The 16,132-nt window shown below is 31.9% G+C and overlaps 1 protein-coding gene across 2 annotated transcripts; it reads left to right on the plus strand.

Annotated features, from left to right (window-relative positions):
* Positions 1-15,668, plus strand: AMY2B (amylase alpha 2B). Of its 2 annotated transcripts, none has more exons than XM_030324277.2 (11): positions 1-204; positions 7,622-7,835; positions 8,163-8,309; positions 9,113-9,310; positions 9,726-9,956; positions 10,732-10,865; positions 11,657-11,779; positions 11,883-11,982; positions 13,491-13,609; positions 13,717-13,842; positions 15,436-15,668. In XM_030324277.2, exons 2-11 carry the CDS (start codon positions 7,668-7,670, stop codon positions 15,623-15,625), a joined length of 1,536 nt encoding a protein of 511 aa, XP_030180137.1. In that variant the 5' UTR covers positions 1-204; positions 7,622-7,667; the 3' UTR covers positions 15,626-15,668. The 2 variants fall into 2 exon arrangements, with proteins under 2 accessions (XP_030180137.1, XP_030180136.1); XM_030324276.1 differs by lacking the exon at positions 1-204 and adding an exon at positions 350-429.
* Positions 15,669-16,132: the final 464 nt, after the last annotated feature.

Genomic DNA, 16,132 nt, shown 5'->3' on the forward strand with positions numbered 1-16,132 from the left:
ATTTGGTTTGGAGAGTTGGAACAGCATTGTAAGAGCACCTATGGAGAAGAAGAGGATTATAGGAAATCTATAAAGCTTTAAATTCAGCATTTTTTTCCTCATTGAAGAGAAAGCAAAACAAGAACTATATGATTTTTGTTATTGTATGATTGAAAAGACTGACCTGTCAATTTGAGAGTTTGCTGATGTAAAGAAGTTGATGTGGTAAGTTATCTTAATGTTTTGTGAGTATTGTAGTCCCTACCCCCCGTTTTTTGTCTTGAAATAAGTGGTTTCTGTCATATGATTTGATACGGGTCAAAGTTTTACAAGCTATTTTAGGTTTGTTGACAACTCAAGTTTCAGTTTCCAGCAGCACAAAATGTACTGTTTCTGTTTGAAGTGTGTCTGAGTCTTGGCTCAAAACGTTTCTCTCATTTAAAGAATCTGGTAGGTAAACTTGATTATATTTGCCTTCTTTAACTTCATAGGTGATTTATTATCCTGAGCTCAGGGTTCATTTTCCTGTTTTTCCTTTAAGTTTTTTGTTTTTGTTTTTCTTTTTGTTTTATGGAGGTAGGTAGCTCATAGGAGACAGGATACTGTTTTGAGAAAATTGTACATGATTCAGTGTAAAATTTAGAGGAATTAAGACTTTTTTTCAGTAAGAGAAACCACTAACTTGAACAACTACTGTATTGATAATACTAATTAAAGTTCTAGAATATTGAAAACTAGAAAAATAGAAAAAGAAAACATTTGGAGATAAATAAAAGTGACAAAATAACAAGCATAGATGTGACATTTAAGGTATTTCTGTTAAAATTTTTAATAATACTTTAAACAACTTACTCTAAAGATATTTATATAGATATGAAGTATCTAGGCTAATAACTACAAATGACAAGAGTAGATAACTTGTTTATTTTAGGTTAATGTTAATTTATCTACATGTTAAAAAATATATTAGTATATGCCTGAGATGAGAGGTTGTTTTGGAAAGGGGAAAAGAACATTATAAATAACTAATACTTATATAGGTAACTGACATTTATATAGGTAGAAAGGAAGCTATAGAAATAGTGGTTTTTTGACTATTACTTTTTGCTTAACATTTTAATAGAGCTCCTTTATGCTATTTAAGCCATGGTATGATTTAGGTAGACTTAAGCTAAATGACCAAATTTATGGTATTTCATGTGTTAAGACAAGTCCTGAATTTTTTCTAGAGCCTTTCCCTTATGATGTCATTTATATTGTAGACATTAAATAAAATAACAAGTATCTTTTATATAATACTGATTGAGAAAAAAAATACTTGAGAACATCAGAAACTAGAAAACTTATGGAGGAGTCTGAGTTAATAGAATTTTTTTTTTCTTTTTAACATCGGATATGTTTTATTGGCACTTCAAATATAAATACTTCTTAAGGAGTATTGCTTTATCGGTAGGATATTATCAAATGTTCTAGCTCATATTTTTAAGGAACTCCCAAGACATCTCATATGACTTATTATAGTAACCCTTAAAACTTGAAAAGGAAATTTCTTCTTTTAAAGAAGAAATATGAGATGTGGGCAGCAGAGCATTGATATTAGTATTAATAACTGTGAATAGCTTCTCTGAGGGGAACAATTTTAGGAAATCTATAATGAGAAGTAGCCATAATAACTATCTCAAGTTCTTATTTTTTTAATTTGTTATTGATGTCAAAGATGTCAAGGATTTGTTTGCAGATTTTACTTCACAAGATATAAAAATATGCTTTAGTTGTTTTAATGTTTATGGAGTTTATAGCTCTTTAGATTGAGAGGAAAATTAAGATTAAATGAGAAAATATAGGACAGTGACTGACCCTTGATAAAGATTATTGTATGATTGTATATATCCACCTATGCTGGGGTGCCGGTAAAATTTCCCGAATTATGTCTGCATAATTTTAATATGTTATCCCTTATTTTAATAACATCTTAACATACATGTGAAAAACACTTGCTATTAAAAGAACAGTTCAGAGTTAACTAATGAGGCAGTGATGAGAAGTTATCTCAAAATCAATGTGTGTCTGCTAGAAGTTCTAAAGAGGTTAAAACTAAAAGAGAGAAAAAGAAGAGTGGAAAAAATAGGTAGAAAACATTGCCAGTTCCTTCTTATCACTATCTATTCTTCCGTGTGTTTGTGTGTGTGTGTGTGGGGGGTGTGTGTGCAAATAGTTCTGAGAAATAGAAAGTATTATTAGAATTTGGCAAGAGTGGAATGGAAAGAGAGAATGTCCAAGTGATAATAAGTAGAAGTAGAAAGAGAGCCCGAGTTTAGAGCAGTTTGAACAGTACCAGCAGTAAAAATAACAAAACAATAATAACATTACAGCAGCCAAATATATTGAGTTTTTATTGTATTTATACACCAGGATAACAGCTTTATTGGTGTTAATTCACTTAATCATCATGACAGCTTTATGAGGTACATATTGCTTTTTCTAGTTCATAGATAAACTTAAAGAGATTATTTTCCACGGTCACACAGATGATAAATGACAGGGTCAGAATTTAAACTGTAGTTTGTCTAACTCCTAAGGTCATGTTCTTAACCATTACATTTTAACATTTGGAACCTTAAGTCATGTATAAAGTTCAAACCATGCTCCTCTTATCTAATTCCCGCCTCTTTATCACCATCAGCCCTATATCATCCACAGTCTCATCAGTCTTCTCTCCTATTCTTATTCTAATACTCATCTACATCCAGTTGGTCTCTTGTCCTCCTTGCAAATTTTCCTTCCTATTTGTTTTTGAAAGCCTTTCTCTGGTAATAAAAGTCCTTTCCCTATTATGAAGGCACCTCTTTATATGCTCCCACCAATCTCCCTTATCATATACACTGCTGGGCTTTACCCAAACAAAGTTGTAAATTTGGACTCAACAGCTGTCTTGTCAACTCTCTTTGTCTACTCTCAAGGGTCCAGCTCTCCAGGCCTGATAATTCATCCATGTTCATTGACTTATATATACTAGTTGTTTATAGATGGTATCTATTCTGATTGGTCAGTGTCTGTGACCAAATCCAGTTGTTAAATATTTTGTATGCCATTTCTGAAACTATCATTGCTTTGTTGAAAGTTCCCAAATCTATCTGCTTCTTTCTTCATATCTAATACTTTTTTATACTTCAATCTCAGTATATCCCAGTATTAGTTCTTCAGTTTCCCTAACCAAGTCTGCTTCTAGATTGCTCAAGAATGGTAATTGCATTGTCATTCTTCGATTCATTAACCTTTAAATCAGAGTCCCCTTTGACTCTTCCTTTTCTTTATTTTCCTACATCCAGTTACTTACCATTTCATGTAGACTTGGTCTCCACCAAATCTATTTTATCTTTCCTTTCTGTATTAGTGAATTATTGCCGAATAACAATAATAATGTATTATGCCTCACAATTTTATGGGTGGCTAGGTGGTTCTTCTGCTGCTTTTGCCCTGGAATAACCATTCGACTACAGTTAGTTGGTAGATCAACTCAGATGGTTGGAATGGGTAGAAACAATTAGATCTCTTCATGTGGTAATTTATCCTAGTTATCCAAACAACACAATGGTCTTAGATTTTTCAAGAGATCAAGATCCATTGGGTAAATGATAGTCAAACTTTTGTTTGTGTCTTATTTGCTGACATCCCACTGGGCAAAACGATTTATAAGCCAATTCCATAGCCTATGAAGGAAGAGACCCCAAATTGGATACAAGCAAGTGTCATTCACTGGGTGACACTGATTGTAACAATTTATTATACACTCAATTTCACTCCTACTGCTATTTTCAATTGTTTCTATCTCAGTTCTCTTTGCTTCCCAATCCATCTGATATACTTTAAAAGCTCTAATCATGTTACTGTTGTTTTTCAAAACAAACAAACAAACAAACAAATGAACAACACCCTTCTATGTAGCTTCTTATAGCTTTAGGAAGAAATTCTACTTTCTCCTCCTTGACTTTAAGAGATCTCAATATGACTCTCCTACCTTAATTCCTATGGCTCCCCTGCACCTTACTTAGTGTTCTACAAAACTATATTGGTTTCTTGATATTCTTCTTTCTCATTTCCTAAATTTGTTTTCATTTTTGTTTTTGTTTTTATTTATTTTTTTTAGTCAGAGCTATTTCACCTTCTCTGTTTTATTTAAAGGTTAAAGTCAAACCTGTTCTTTGAATTGACTGTATCTTCCTCTGTTCTCATCCAGCACAAATTATTTTTTCTATCAATGAAATCATGAAACACTTTACTTGTATCTTTCTTAAAGTAGTAATCATATTCTTTATTTTATTATTGTTACTTATGTTTGTGTACAGTTGTGTCCTTTCTCTGATTTAACATTATCTCTAGAATGGTACTGCCCATTAGAAATTTAATGAAAACTACATATATAATTTAACAATTTTTGATAGCCAAATATTAAAAGATGCCAAAAGAAGCTGGGGAAATTAAGGTTAATAATAAATTTTATTTAACCTAATGCATCACAAAATATCATTTCAACATATAAATGACATAAAATTATTAATTTTTTACATTAATTTTTCACACTATTTCTTCAAAATGTGGAGTATATTTTACACTTATAGCACATTTCTGTACAGACTAATATTTTAAGTTATCAGTAACCAAATGTTGTAGCTACCATGTTGGATATCACACCTCTAGAATACTATGAGGAATATTGGTATAATACAGAGAATGTTGATTTGTGGTAGGACCTATTATCAAATTCTGGCTTGTTATATACTGTCTGAGCCTGGACAATTTACTGTTTATCTGGGCTATAGTTCCTTTATGTGTAAAAAGTTTTTGCAAAGATTAAATTGTATCACATAATTTCTGACAGTGTTTGTTTATTTTTAAAAATCATTGAAGACATAACCCAAGTTATGCCAATGCCTTGCACAGTGCCTAGAATTTAGAATCTTATGTTACAATTTGTTGATTACATAAGCCATTACTAGCTATTTGTTTTGCTAGTTTCTAGGAATATTAGATAGGAAGTCTACCTTTAAGAAGTTTTGTCCAGAATGATGGACACATAAGTACTTAATTATTTATAATATATTTACAATATAAATCAAATACAGCTTAATATTGTGATATATGTTAAAAAGCTATCATATAGATCAGTTATTAACTATGCCTGGGAATAACAGGAAAGGCTTTAAAAGATGTTGCTTATGAAGTATACAAGGATGATGGAAGGTGATTATAGAAAGGAAAACACTTCAAAAATTATGGAGCAGTGAAATTACTTGTGAAATATGAGGAAATTTTAGTTTTGCAATGGGTAAGCATTAGGGACTAAACGTTTGCGTCTCCCCCCCACCAACTTTACATATTGAAACCCTAGCTCCCCATGGGTGGTATAAGGTTGTGGGGTCTTTGGGAAGTAATTAGGTTTAGATGAAGTCATGAGAGTGAGCCCCATGATGGCATTAGTGTCCTTGTAAGAAAAGAGACTAGAGCTCTACTCTGTTCTCCATCATGTAAAGATACAGGGAGAAGATGGCCATCTATGAACCTGGAAGGGGGCTCTCACCAGACACTGAACCTACTGACATTTTGATTTCAGGCTTCCTAGCCTCCAGAACTATGAGAAATAAATATTTGTTGATTATCACCCAGTCTGTGATAATCTTGTTATAGTAACTTGAACTGACTAAGAAAGTAGGACACATAGTGTTTACATGGTGAGTTGGAAGAAGGACCAAAGGAGAGCATTAGGGTTGCTAGAGAAATAATTATGGACCATAGTGCTCTATGTAACCCTTCCCCAAAGCTGGTACTTCCTTATTTTTCCTTATCTTAATGAATGGTATCATTACCAGATACCTAGTTCTTTAGTTTTTCTCTTTCCCTCATTCTTTAAAAAAAAAAAAAAAAAAATTTTTTAATGCTTATTTATTTTTGAGAGACAGAGACAGAGTGCAAGCAGGGGAGGGGCAGAGACAGAGAGAGACACAGAATCCTAAGCAGGCTCCAGGCTCTAAGCTGTTGGAACAGAGCCCAACGTGGGGCTCAAACTCATGAACTGAGAGACCATGACCTGAGCCAAACTCATGAACTGAGAGATCATGACCTGAGCCAAAGTTGGCCGTTTAACCTACAGAGCCACTCAGGCGCCCCTCTCTTTCCCTCATTCTTCAGCTCTAATCTATCCATAAACCTATTACCTCTCTGCCTATGAAATATATCCTGTTAATGCCCTTAGTCTGAGCCACTCACCTCTTTCTTAAACCACTAAAAAAGTCTAACAGATCTCCTTACCCCTACTCTTGTTTTCCTATAATCCAATTTCTTCAGAGTAACAAGAGTGATTTTCTTTTAAAGTACACCAGAGTTTCTTAGCTCCCTTTCTTACAGACACAATGCCTCTCTCTTTCATTATATTCTACAAGATCCTACATGATCTGGCCTAATTCTCAGACCTCATATCATTTTGCCCTTCCCTTTATTACATATTGTTTAGCTACACTGACTTTTATTTATTTATTTATTTATTTATTTATTTATTTACTTATTTAATATTGCTTGAAGTTTTTCTTTCCTTGGGTTTTTTCTGTTGTACTTTCCTCTAGATTGCTCTTTCTCTGATCTTCAAATCACTGGGTGCTTCTAATCCTTCAAATACTAGCTGAAAATCATTTCCACAAAGAAATCTTTCCTGAATATTTAGTTTAAAATACCTTAATGGCAAAGTCACTTTCTATTTTATTACTATTAATTCATACTAGTTCTTATTGATATCTTCAATGTATCATCATCATCATTTACTCATATATTTTCTTTCCACACTAGAATGTAACAAGAACAAGAATCCTATCTATCTTATTTATTACTATATCCCAAATATCATCCACATGCTTAAACAAAAAACAATATTCAGTTAATGCTTGTTGGATTAAAGGATTAAGTGTTTTCCACCTGTACTATTATTCTCTTTCATAGGTTTTTACTTACGTTAAGAAGAAAATGAGGTGTGAATTTATTAATTTAGTGTCCTATCAGGTATGAAATATTTGGCTATAAGGGGAAAAAAACAAAACGCTCTGCTGCTACAGCCACTGCATTAAGCATATGATTTGATGGAGTGGAGAAAAGTGTCTCTATCTTTATTTCAACTTCCAAATAGTTTCTTAAATCTTAATGTAGAAAGTTAAATAACTAAAAATTAGGGTTGGTGGTATAAGAAAAGAACTGAATTAAATATCTTGTTTCTTTTTGAAATTGAAACATTATAATGTTTGCAAATAGATAGTTAAGGCAATGTTTTGATTATAAATTCAACTGGCTTTGATTGTGATTTTCCTTCTATTTGTGAAGGACTTCAGAAAGAAAATCTAATTCTGATTAAATAATCTATGATTGAGGATTCTCTCTATATAAAATTCCAGATGTTGAAAAACGTTAATATTCCCTCAGTAAACAAAGCATTAAGTTCTAAAAGGTCATTTAGATGGTTTGCCTGGTATATTGTTTACAGATATTCTTCACCTGTTAATATTATCATTGTTGATAATTCTTTTCAGATCATGATTAAACACTTTATGCTCTATGTATTTATTCATGTTAATATTTACCTAGTAAAATATTTTTCTTACAGGAAGATAAATAGTTGCTGCAAAGAACACTGACAACTTCAAAGCAAAATGAAGTTCTTTCTGTTGCTTTCAGTCATTGGGTTCTGCTGGGCTCAGTATAACCCAAATACCAAGCCTGGACGGACATCTATTGTCCATCTGTTTGAGTGGCGCTGGGCTGACATTGCTCTTGAATGTGAGCGATACTTAGCTCCCAAAGGATTTGGAGGGGTTCAGGTGGGTATTATTCTTAGTATAAACTGCAAAGTTTTCTGTGCTTATAGTAAATGGTATTATGATCTATATCTGTGAAGCTGGAAGATTTTACTGCACAAATAGGTACTCTAAAATGGTTTACTGAGGAAGAAAAAAATTTAGTATTATTGACAACTTTATGTTTTGTTTCTGATATAAACCTTCTTCAGGAGGACATTTCCAATGTGGTAGTTAAAAATGTAGCTGTATATGCAAAGATTCAGAAATAAGTTTAGATCATTGATTATGTTATAGAGTATCTGATGATATAAAGTAACCCATAATATGATACTTATTGTTTATTTGTAGATCTCTCCACCCAATGAAAATGTTGTGATTAATAGCCCTTTAAGACCTTGGTGGGAAAGATACCAACCAGTTAGCTACAAGTTATGCACAAGATCAGGAAATGAAAATGAATTCAAAGACATGGTGACTAGATGTAACAACGTTGGTGTAAGTGAATTAAAATTTCCTTTAAAAACATTATTTAGGAAAATTCTCTCTCTTGTCTCCTGTTCCTTATGAGCAGAATATTTTCCATAGTTTTTTATTTTATTTTATTTTACTTTACACTTAAGCTATAACTAGAACTTAATTGTTACCTATGTTTAGCTTTTGTAAATCTTTGTATATGTACCATTTGTCTACTAAAGAAAATTTCAATCAAAGTTTAAAGCTAAAATTATTTATAAAGCAAATATAACTGTACACATTTCTGGGGAATACTTTCTAGTTAGGAATTGGAAATTCCAGTTGCAATATTTGTTATAATTTTTATGTGGCTTGTATATGCACCTATAATTTCTGGGTCTTCTTCCCCATAGGTTTTTTGATGGTAAATAGTTATATTATGAGAGATTTACCTTCCTCTCTTTAGATGCTAAGTAGATAATAGAGGCTAGCTGCTTCTTTCTTAGGATGATGCATGGAAATTTCAAAAACCAATGTTCTCTCCTGTCTTCTATGATTCTGATCTGTCCCCCCAAAAGGCTATTTGTATTTTTTCATAGTTATGGTAGTTTTAGTTACCAGTTTGTCATTTATGTAAATATTTTACCAAGAGGGTAAAATGCAGATAGGTATTCAGTTCACATGGATTTCCCTTCACACTTAACTTTTGGTTTACTAGGAAGGTAAGTTAAAAAATAACAAATACCAGTTTTGGAGTGTGATTAACATGCTGTAAACTTTAGTCGATAATACTATAGATTTCTACCTCTCTAAAGACAAACTGAAATAGAAACTTTGTTTTTCAGGTCCATATTTATGTGGATGCTGTAATTAATCATATGAGTGGGAATGGTGTGGGTGCAGGAACAAGCAGTACTTGTGGAAGTTACTTCAACCCTGGAAACAGAGATTTTCCAGCAGTCCCATTCTCTCATTGGGATTTTAATGATGGTAAATGTAGAACTGGAAGTGGAGACATTGAGAACTATAATGATCCTTATCAGGTAATTAAAGAAAAAACCACAGTGATTGGAATAAAGAGCTATCCGTGCCTTTAATTATCCACATGTAGCTTATTGATCTTCATTTTAAATACTGGTTTAGATTCCTTATGAAAATAAGGATTCCAAGTCTGACTCTTTAAAAATTAGAAACTCAAATCAGTATTTAAAATATTTTTCCCAATTAAATTTGTCCCAATAAAAAAAAAAAAAAACTCATCTACTTTATTTCCTACATACTCCATTTTTTCTAATACATCAAAGGTATGTCCATACTAGAATGTCAGTATGTTCAGTTCCCAATGCAAAAAAGACACTATAGAAACACCTGTTAATGAATAAATGAATGAATAATCAAATGGATTGTCAGGTTAAGGTGGTGTTTTGTGTATCAATCACAAAATTTTTACCTCAATAGGTCAGAGATTGTCGTCTGGTCGGTCTTCTTGATCTTGCACTGGAGAAAGATTATGTGCGTTCTAAGATTGCTGAATATCTGAACCGCCTCATTGACATTGGTGTAGCAGGGTTCAGAATTGATGCTTCTAAGCACATGTGGCCTGGAGACATGAAGGCAATTTTGGATAAACTGCATAATCTAAATACAAACTGGTTCCCCGAAGGAAGTAAACCCTTCATTTACCAGGAGGTACATCAGTACATATATGTATATGTATTTCATAGGTATATGAAAAAATATAACTTAATTAATTAGAAAATAAATGGTAGATTTAATTAAAGGTAGAATTTCTTTAGTTTAATGGCTGTATCATTTGTATAGAAGAGTGTTCTTTAACCTTCTTTCATTGGAACAGCATCTAACATCTAACTCTGTATCACAAGAGGTTTTATGGAAGTGCAGAGAATTCATTTAGGCTGCAAACATCTGTGTTATTTACCGTCTCCCCAGAGACCATTAGAAAAGACAGATAATAACATAGTTGCTATCTTGAGCCAGTCTGAGTTTAAATCTTGGCTATAGCACTAGTAGCTGTGTTCACTTAGGCAAGTTGATTAACCTCTGTATGCAACATTTTATTTTCAAGTGAAGAAAAGGGATGGTGATAATAGTTATGTCTTTGTCTTTGTCCAACAGTTAAATGAGTTAATATTTATCAACCACTTAGAAATGTTTTCATCCAGATATCAAGTGCTATATAAGTATGACCTATTGTTATCATTTATGTACAATACTAAATTAGGTCAACATTCTCACAGGACAACAGATCACCTTGTATCATGTTATTTTTAATATTGTAGCATATAATTTAGCAAAAAAGGTAGAATCTTGATATAAAGAAAACCATTTTGGGTATTTCATATAACATAAATAGTTTCAAGTCATTTTCTACATAATGTTAACGTTTTGGTTAAAATTCTTTAAAGTTCTTATTAAAGTAATATTTTTCTTGTATTTCTACTAGGTAATTGATCTGGGTGGTGAGCCAATTAAAAGCAATGAGTACTTTGGAAATGGCTGTGTGACAGAATTCAAGTATGGTGCAAAATTAGGCACAGTTCTGCGCAAGTGGGATGGAGAGAAGATGGCTTACTTAAAGTAAATGAAATACGATTTGTCTTTTAAATTATTTCACAGATGTATTAGTCTTATTATTCCAATCTGAGTTATCTTCTTTGGAACTTATTTAGAATTTTTAAAGATTCAATTACTAATAATAAGGGTTATAGTTTCCCAAATTCCAATGTATCATCTTTATTATTTAGAATGTCAATCATGAGGATATCTCAAAACCTCAAACATAACCTAGAGACTTTAATCTATGTCTTATATAACTCTACTATATTTGACTAGTGTTTGTATACAATATGTGAAGGCCATGCTATTATTAAAATGATTGTATCATTTATAAAGTACCTAAAATGTGGCTACACTATGGAGTTTACATATATTATATCAATTAATTAATTTCAAATATTAGAATGTTTATATTATAACAATATAATATTGAAACCTGATTTTAACCCAGTTTTCCATTCTGTATGATGTGATATGGATGTTGATCCTTCTGAAGTCTCATCTAAATTATACTGAAACCTCTAAAAGGACTTTTTATAACAAAAATCTTATACCTGTAACATGAATATAATACAAGTAATCCATACATATATACATACATTGAATGTATAGTATATCTATATATATATAGTATATCTATTTATCTCTATATATATTTATTTTTTTATTTTAAAAACACTCCTATACAATAATCATTTAATTAGAGACAGAATTTCATTTGGGGATGCTATACCAAAAGAAATACACATTTAGGTTACCCTAAAACTATTGGAAAAGAATACATGTATTTTTGTGTATATGTGTTTTAATAGGAACTGGGGAGAAGGATGGGGTTTCATGCGTTCTGACAGAGCACTTGTCTTTGTGGACAATCATGACAATCAGCGAGGACATGGAGCTGGAGGAGCATCTATTCTAACATTCTGGGACTCCAGGTAGGAAATAAAATCTACCCCCCCCCCTATTTTTTTTACATTTGTTTTAATGACATTAAAAGTATTGTTTTCTTCTATGATGATATCATTTTGTAACCTTCAGACTGTACAAAATGGCAGTTGGATTTATGCTTGCTCATCCGTATGGATTTACACGAGTAATGTCAAGCTTCCGTTGGCCAAGACATTTTGAAAATGGAAAAGTAAGTTTTTGTGCTGTCCAATATATATTTTTCTCAGGAAAGGCAGTTTTGTTGTAATTGTACATGACACTATTATTTTTACTATTTATCAAGTATTTAAGTATAAACCTGATGCAGGATGCTTTTAGCAATTCAATTAATATTATGGTCTCTGTTGTCAAAGAGTATTGTAGGCTATATCAGAAGTATGACAAACATCCCCTCCCCAAAGAAACACTTTAAAATAAGGATATAGTAAGTAAAATATGTACTTCTCATACGTACCTACTTCATAGAGTTGATATGAGGGTTACAAGTTAACACTTGTAAAGAACTTAAAACAGTACCTGCCCATAGTATGATCAATATAAATATTTGTTAAATACTTTTTTTTAAAAAGTTGTATGGAATGCAAAGAAGTTGTTCAGTTGAACTTTTGTTAAATAGGGAAAATATCTTATAAGTGGAAGGAAAATATATGTATTAAAGAAGGGAAATTTACAGACTATTTTGGAAAAGGTAAAGATGAGAAAAATATTTGGGGTAATATATGGGGTATTGAGTAGCAATTTGAAAAACGAACTGAGAAATAAAATTATGAATGTATTGGGAAAGTTATTGGAATTTTTTTTTAAACTGAAGATTTCAGATGCAGCATTGTACAGCAACTTCATACCTAAACTAAAAATCTTTTTCACTTCAAACCAGACTGATTTCTTCCATTTTTTTCTCTATCTTTAAAATTACCAATCCGAAAATCACAAGATTAAAAATTTGATCAATTTAGTAAAGAATATTGTGATGTATTGACTAGCACATTTATCCAAAAGGAAGAATGAAAGAAATGAATATTTATTCAGCAATTATCATATTCAAGGCATTTTTCACATAATTATTTAATTAGGCACAGAGAAGTTATGTATGTTAACTAAGTTTTCTTTTTTTTTTTTAATGTTTATTTACTTATTTTGAGAGAAAGAGAGTATGAGCAGGGGCGGGGCAGAGAAAGAGGGAGACAGAATCCCAAGCTGGCTCTGCACTGTCCAGCACAGAGCCAGATGGGCTTGAACTCACAAACCATGAGATAATGACTTGAGCCAAAATCAAGAGTATAGTGCTCAACTGACTGAGACACCCAGTCACCCCAATGTTATCTAAGATTTTTTATCTAATAGTAATAGAATCTATGTTTTCATTCTGCTGTCTCTGACACTACAGTTCTTGTCATTTCAATGTCATTCACTTTTTTCCCAGAGCTTAGCCATAACAATTCCTTGGAAAGAAAGTGAAGAGGTAAAAAAAAAAAAAAAAAAAAAAAATCTGACCTTTAATATATGGCACTAAGAGAATTAGCAATTGGGAAGAAAATGGTAAGGACCTGGTAAAGGGCTATAAAAATACTGAAGGAGTTAGTATTACTAAATGAAGATGCTGTAGACACAAGTAAGACAGATTGGGTTTTGTGTAATAAAGAAGAAAGAAACAAATACATGAAATGTTAAAAATCTAAGCTTTTTCCTTTAATTAAGGATGTTAATGATTGGATTGGGCCACCAAATAATAATGGAGTAATTAAAGAAGTTACTATTAATCCAGACACCACTTGTGGCAATGATTGGGTCTGTGAACATCGGTGGCGTCAAATAAGGTAGGAATTCTTATTTAGAGATGACCTCTAATATTAAACATTCTTAAAATTTTATTTTAAACTGTTAAATGTATTCATCAGCATTTTATGTGGTATTTTATCTTTAGAAACATGGTTATGTTCCGTAATGTAGTTGATGGCCAACCTTTTAGAAACTGGTGGGATAATGGTAGCAATCAAGTAGCTTTTGGAAGAGGAAACAGAGGATTTATTGTTTTTAACAATGATGACTGGTAAGTAGATATCAATTAGAAGTAACATTTTAAATAACATTTATACTAGTATGTTCTTGGTTTACTACTTTCTCTTATTACACATTTACTTTTTTTATATCTGAAAAAATTCTTTAGTCAGCAGATTAAGAAAACACAGGAATCTGAAAAGAACCAGAAGAAAAATGATGGCTCTTATTCTTCTGATCTCTTCCTTATTAGGACTTTCTGTTCTAAGTGGAGTTATTCTATGTGCACCCTTGCATATCATGTGCAGAAATTCTGCACATGTATGTTTCCACACATATACCCCACACAAAATACACAGAGTAGTTGATATAAAGGTTGTGAAATCACTAGAAGAACATGTCATAGCCCCTTTCCTCTTTCCTCCCCTTTTTTAAATAATGGAAAAATATTGCTTCAGTATCTTTTTTTAGCTCTTTTTTTCAAGTACTCTTTTATCTAATTTTTGGTCTTCTTTTTTCATTTCCTTGTCTCTCTCTGACAAATAATATGTTTTTTAAAGCATATGTATAAAGGGCATGTATCTTATGGTCCATCAGTGACCCGCCTCAGGAGATTTTTGAGTTTTAACTCTGAGACTTCTTATTGGCTTTCATTGGTCATACTTATATCCTCTGCCTCTAGTATATTGATTCCCTAATATATAGAACTATAGCTTAGAAGACATCTTTTAAGCAATTGAAATGTCTCAGTCCAAGGCCAACTTTCACTCATGCTTAGCTCATTCTAGCTTAAATTATATTTTGCTGACAAAAAAATAAATTGAATATATCTCTTTCTTACCAAAAGAAGCCATGGCTAGTCCTTTCATTTCTATCTTTTCTGGATGGGAGAAGCAAAATAAATTTATAAGACCTCTTTTTTTTAATGTTTGTCTATTTTTGAGAGAGAGAGAGAGAGCGCGCGCACATGTGAATGGGATGAAGGACAAAGAGAGAGAAGACAGCCAAATAGGCTCCACTCTGTCAGTGAGGAGCTGGACTTGTGGCTTAATCTTACAAACAGTGAGATCACGACCTGAGCTAAAGTCAAGAGTCTTTTATGACCTAAGCCAAAATCAAGATTCACTTAACTGGCTAAGCCACTCAGGTGCCCCATAAATTTATGAGACAGCGTTATATTTAAAACCATATACTTCACAAAATCCAAGATTATTTTTATCTCCAGCCCAAATTCATTTTAGCCTCTTGTGAAAAATATTTTTGAAGAAATAATCAAATTTAAATTTTTGAAAGTAATTATTATTTTCTTAAGTTTAGATGAGAACAAATTTAAAAGAATTGTGTTAACCACAAGAATTGCTTTTATCGAAGGGTGATAATTCACTCAAATCTTCACTGATATTCCTTAACTTTAATTTTGTGGTAATATTCACTATTGACTAGGGAATTAGTAAATCTTTTGTAAGATTACTTTTAGTCCTGGAAAACTGTTAACATCTACTGGAGAGGTTTTTGTATTTGGATTTTCTTCTCACTGAGACTTTGCTTAGAGTTCTACAGCACAAAGTTAACCTTTTAGAGATAGTCTGAATTCTTGCTTTTCATTCTGTTGAATTCAAGTTAAATCTTAAATTTTATTTTGCAGGCCATTATCTTTAACTTTGCAAACTGGTCTTCCTGCTGGCACATATTGTGATGTTATTTCTGGAGATAAAATTGATGGCAATTGTACAGGAATTAAAATTTATGTTTCTGGGGATGGCAATGCTCATTTTTCTGTTAGTAACTCTGCTGAAGATCCATTTATTGCAATTCATGCTGAATCTAAATTATAAAATTTGAAGCAAATATACATAATCAGAGAAAAAACCAAGTGTATTTCTTTGTGTGTGTGTTTGTATTCTTATAATTCATTAATTTTTGGTAAAAGCTGTAAGTAACCAACTTGAAAAACTCAGAAAAGCATACAAGTCATATATAATTATAAGGTAGCCACAATCAACATCATGTTATATTTTAGAAGACTTATGATGATTTATTTGTCAAAAGAATTTCTGAGAATTCAGAGAGGCATCTTGATAAATATGTTTGTTGCCATTAACACCATTTGCCCAGTATGTATTTCTGTATTTCTTCCATCAAGTATTTCTAAGAATTAGTTAGGGATAGTTGATTTAATGATGATTCCCATACAGAGTTAGAACACTTGAGTGGTTTTAACAGTATGAAAGCCCTTTTACAGTTAATAAGTTAAAAACTTAAATTATGCAAGGTATCATTCTTAATTGTATGGAGCTCCCAGGAATATTCTTTCTGTATTTTTTTCTCTTTCTCTTTGTAAT

The sequence above is a fragment of the Lynx canadensis genome, chromosome C1, assembly GCF_007474595.2.
Source record: "Lynx canadensis isolate LIC74 chromosome C1, mLynCan4.pri.v2, whole genome shotgun sequence".
NCBI lineage: Eukaryota > Metazoa > Chordata > Mammalia > Carnivora > Felidae > Lynx > Lynx canadensis.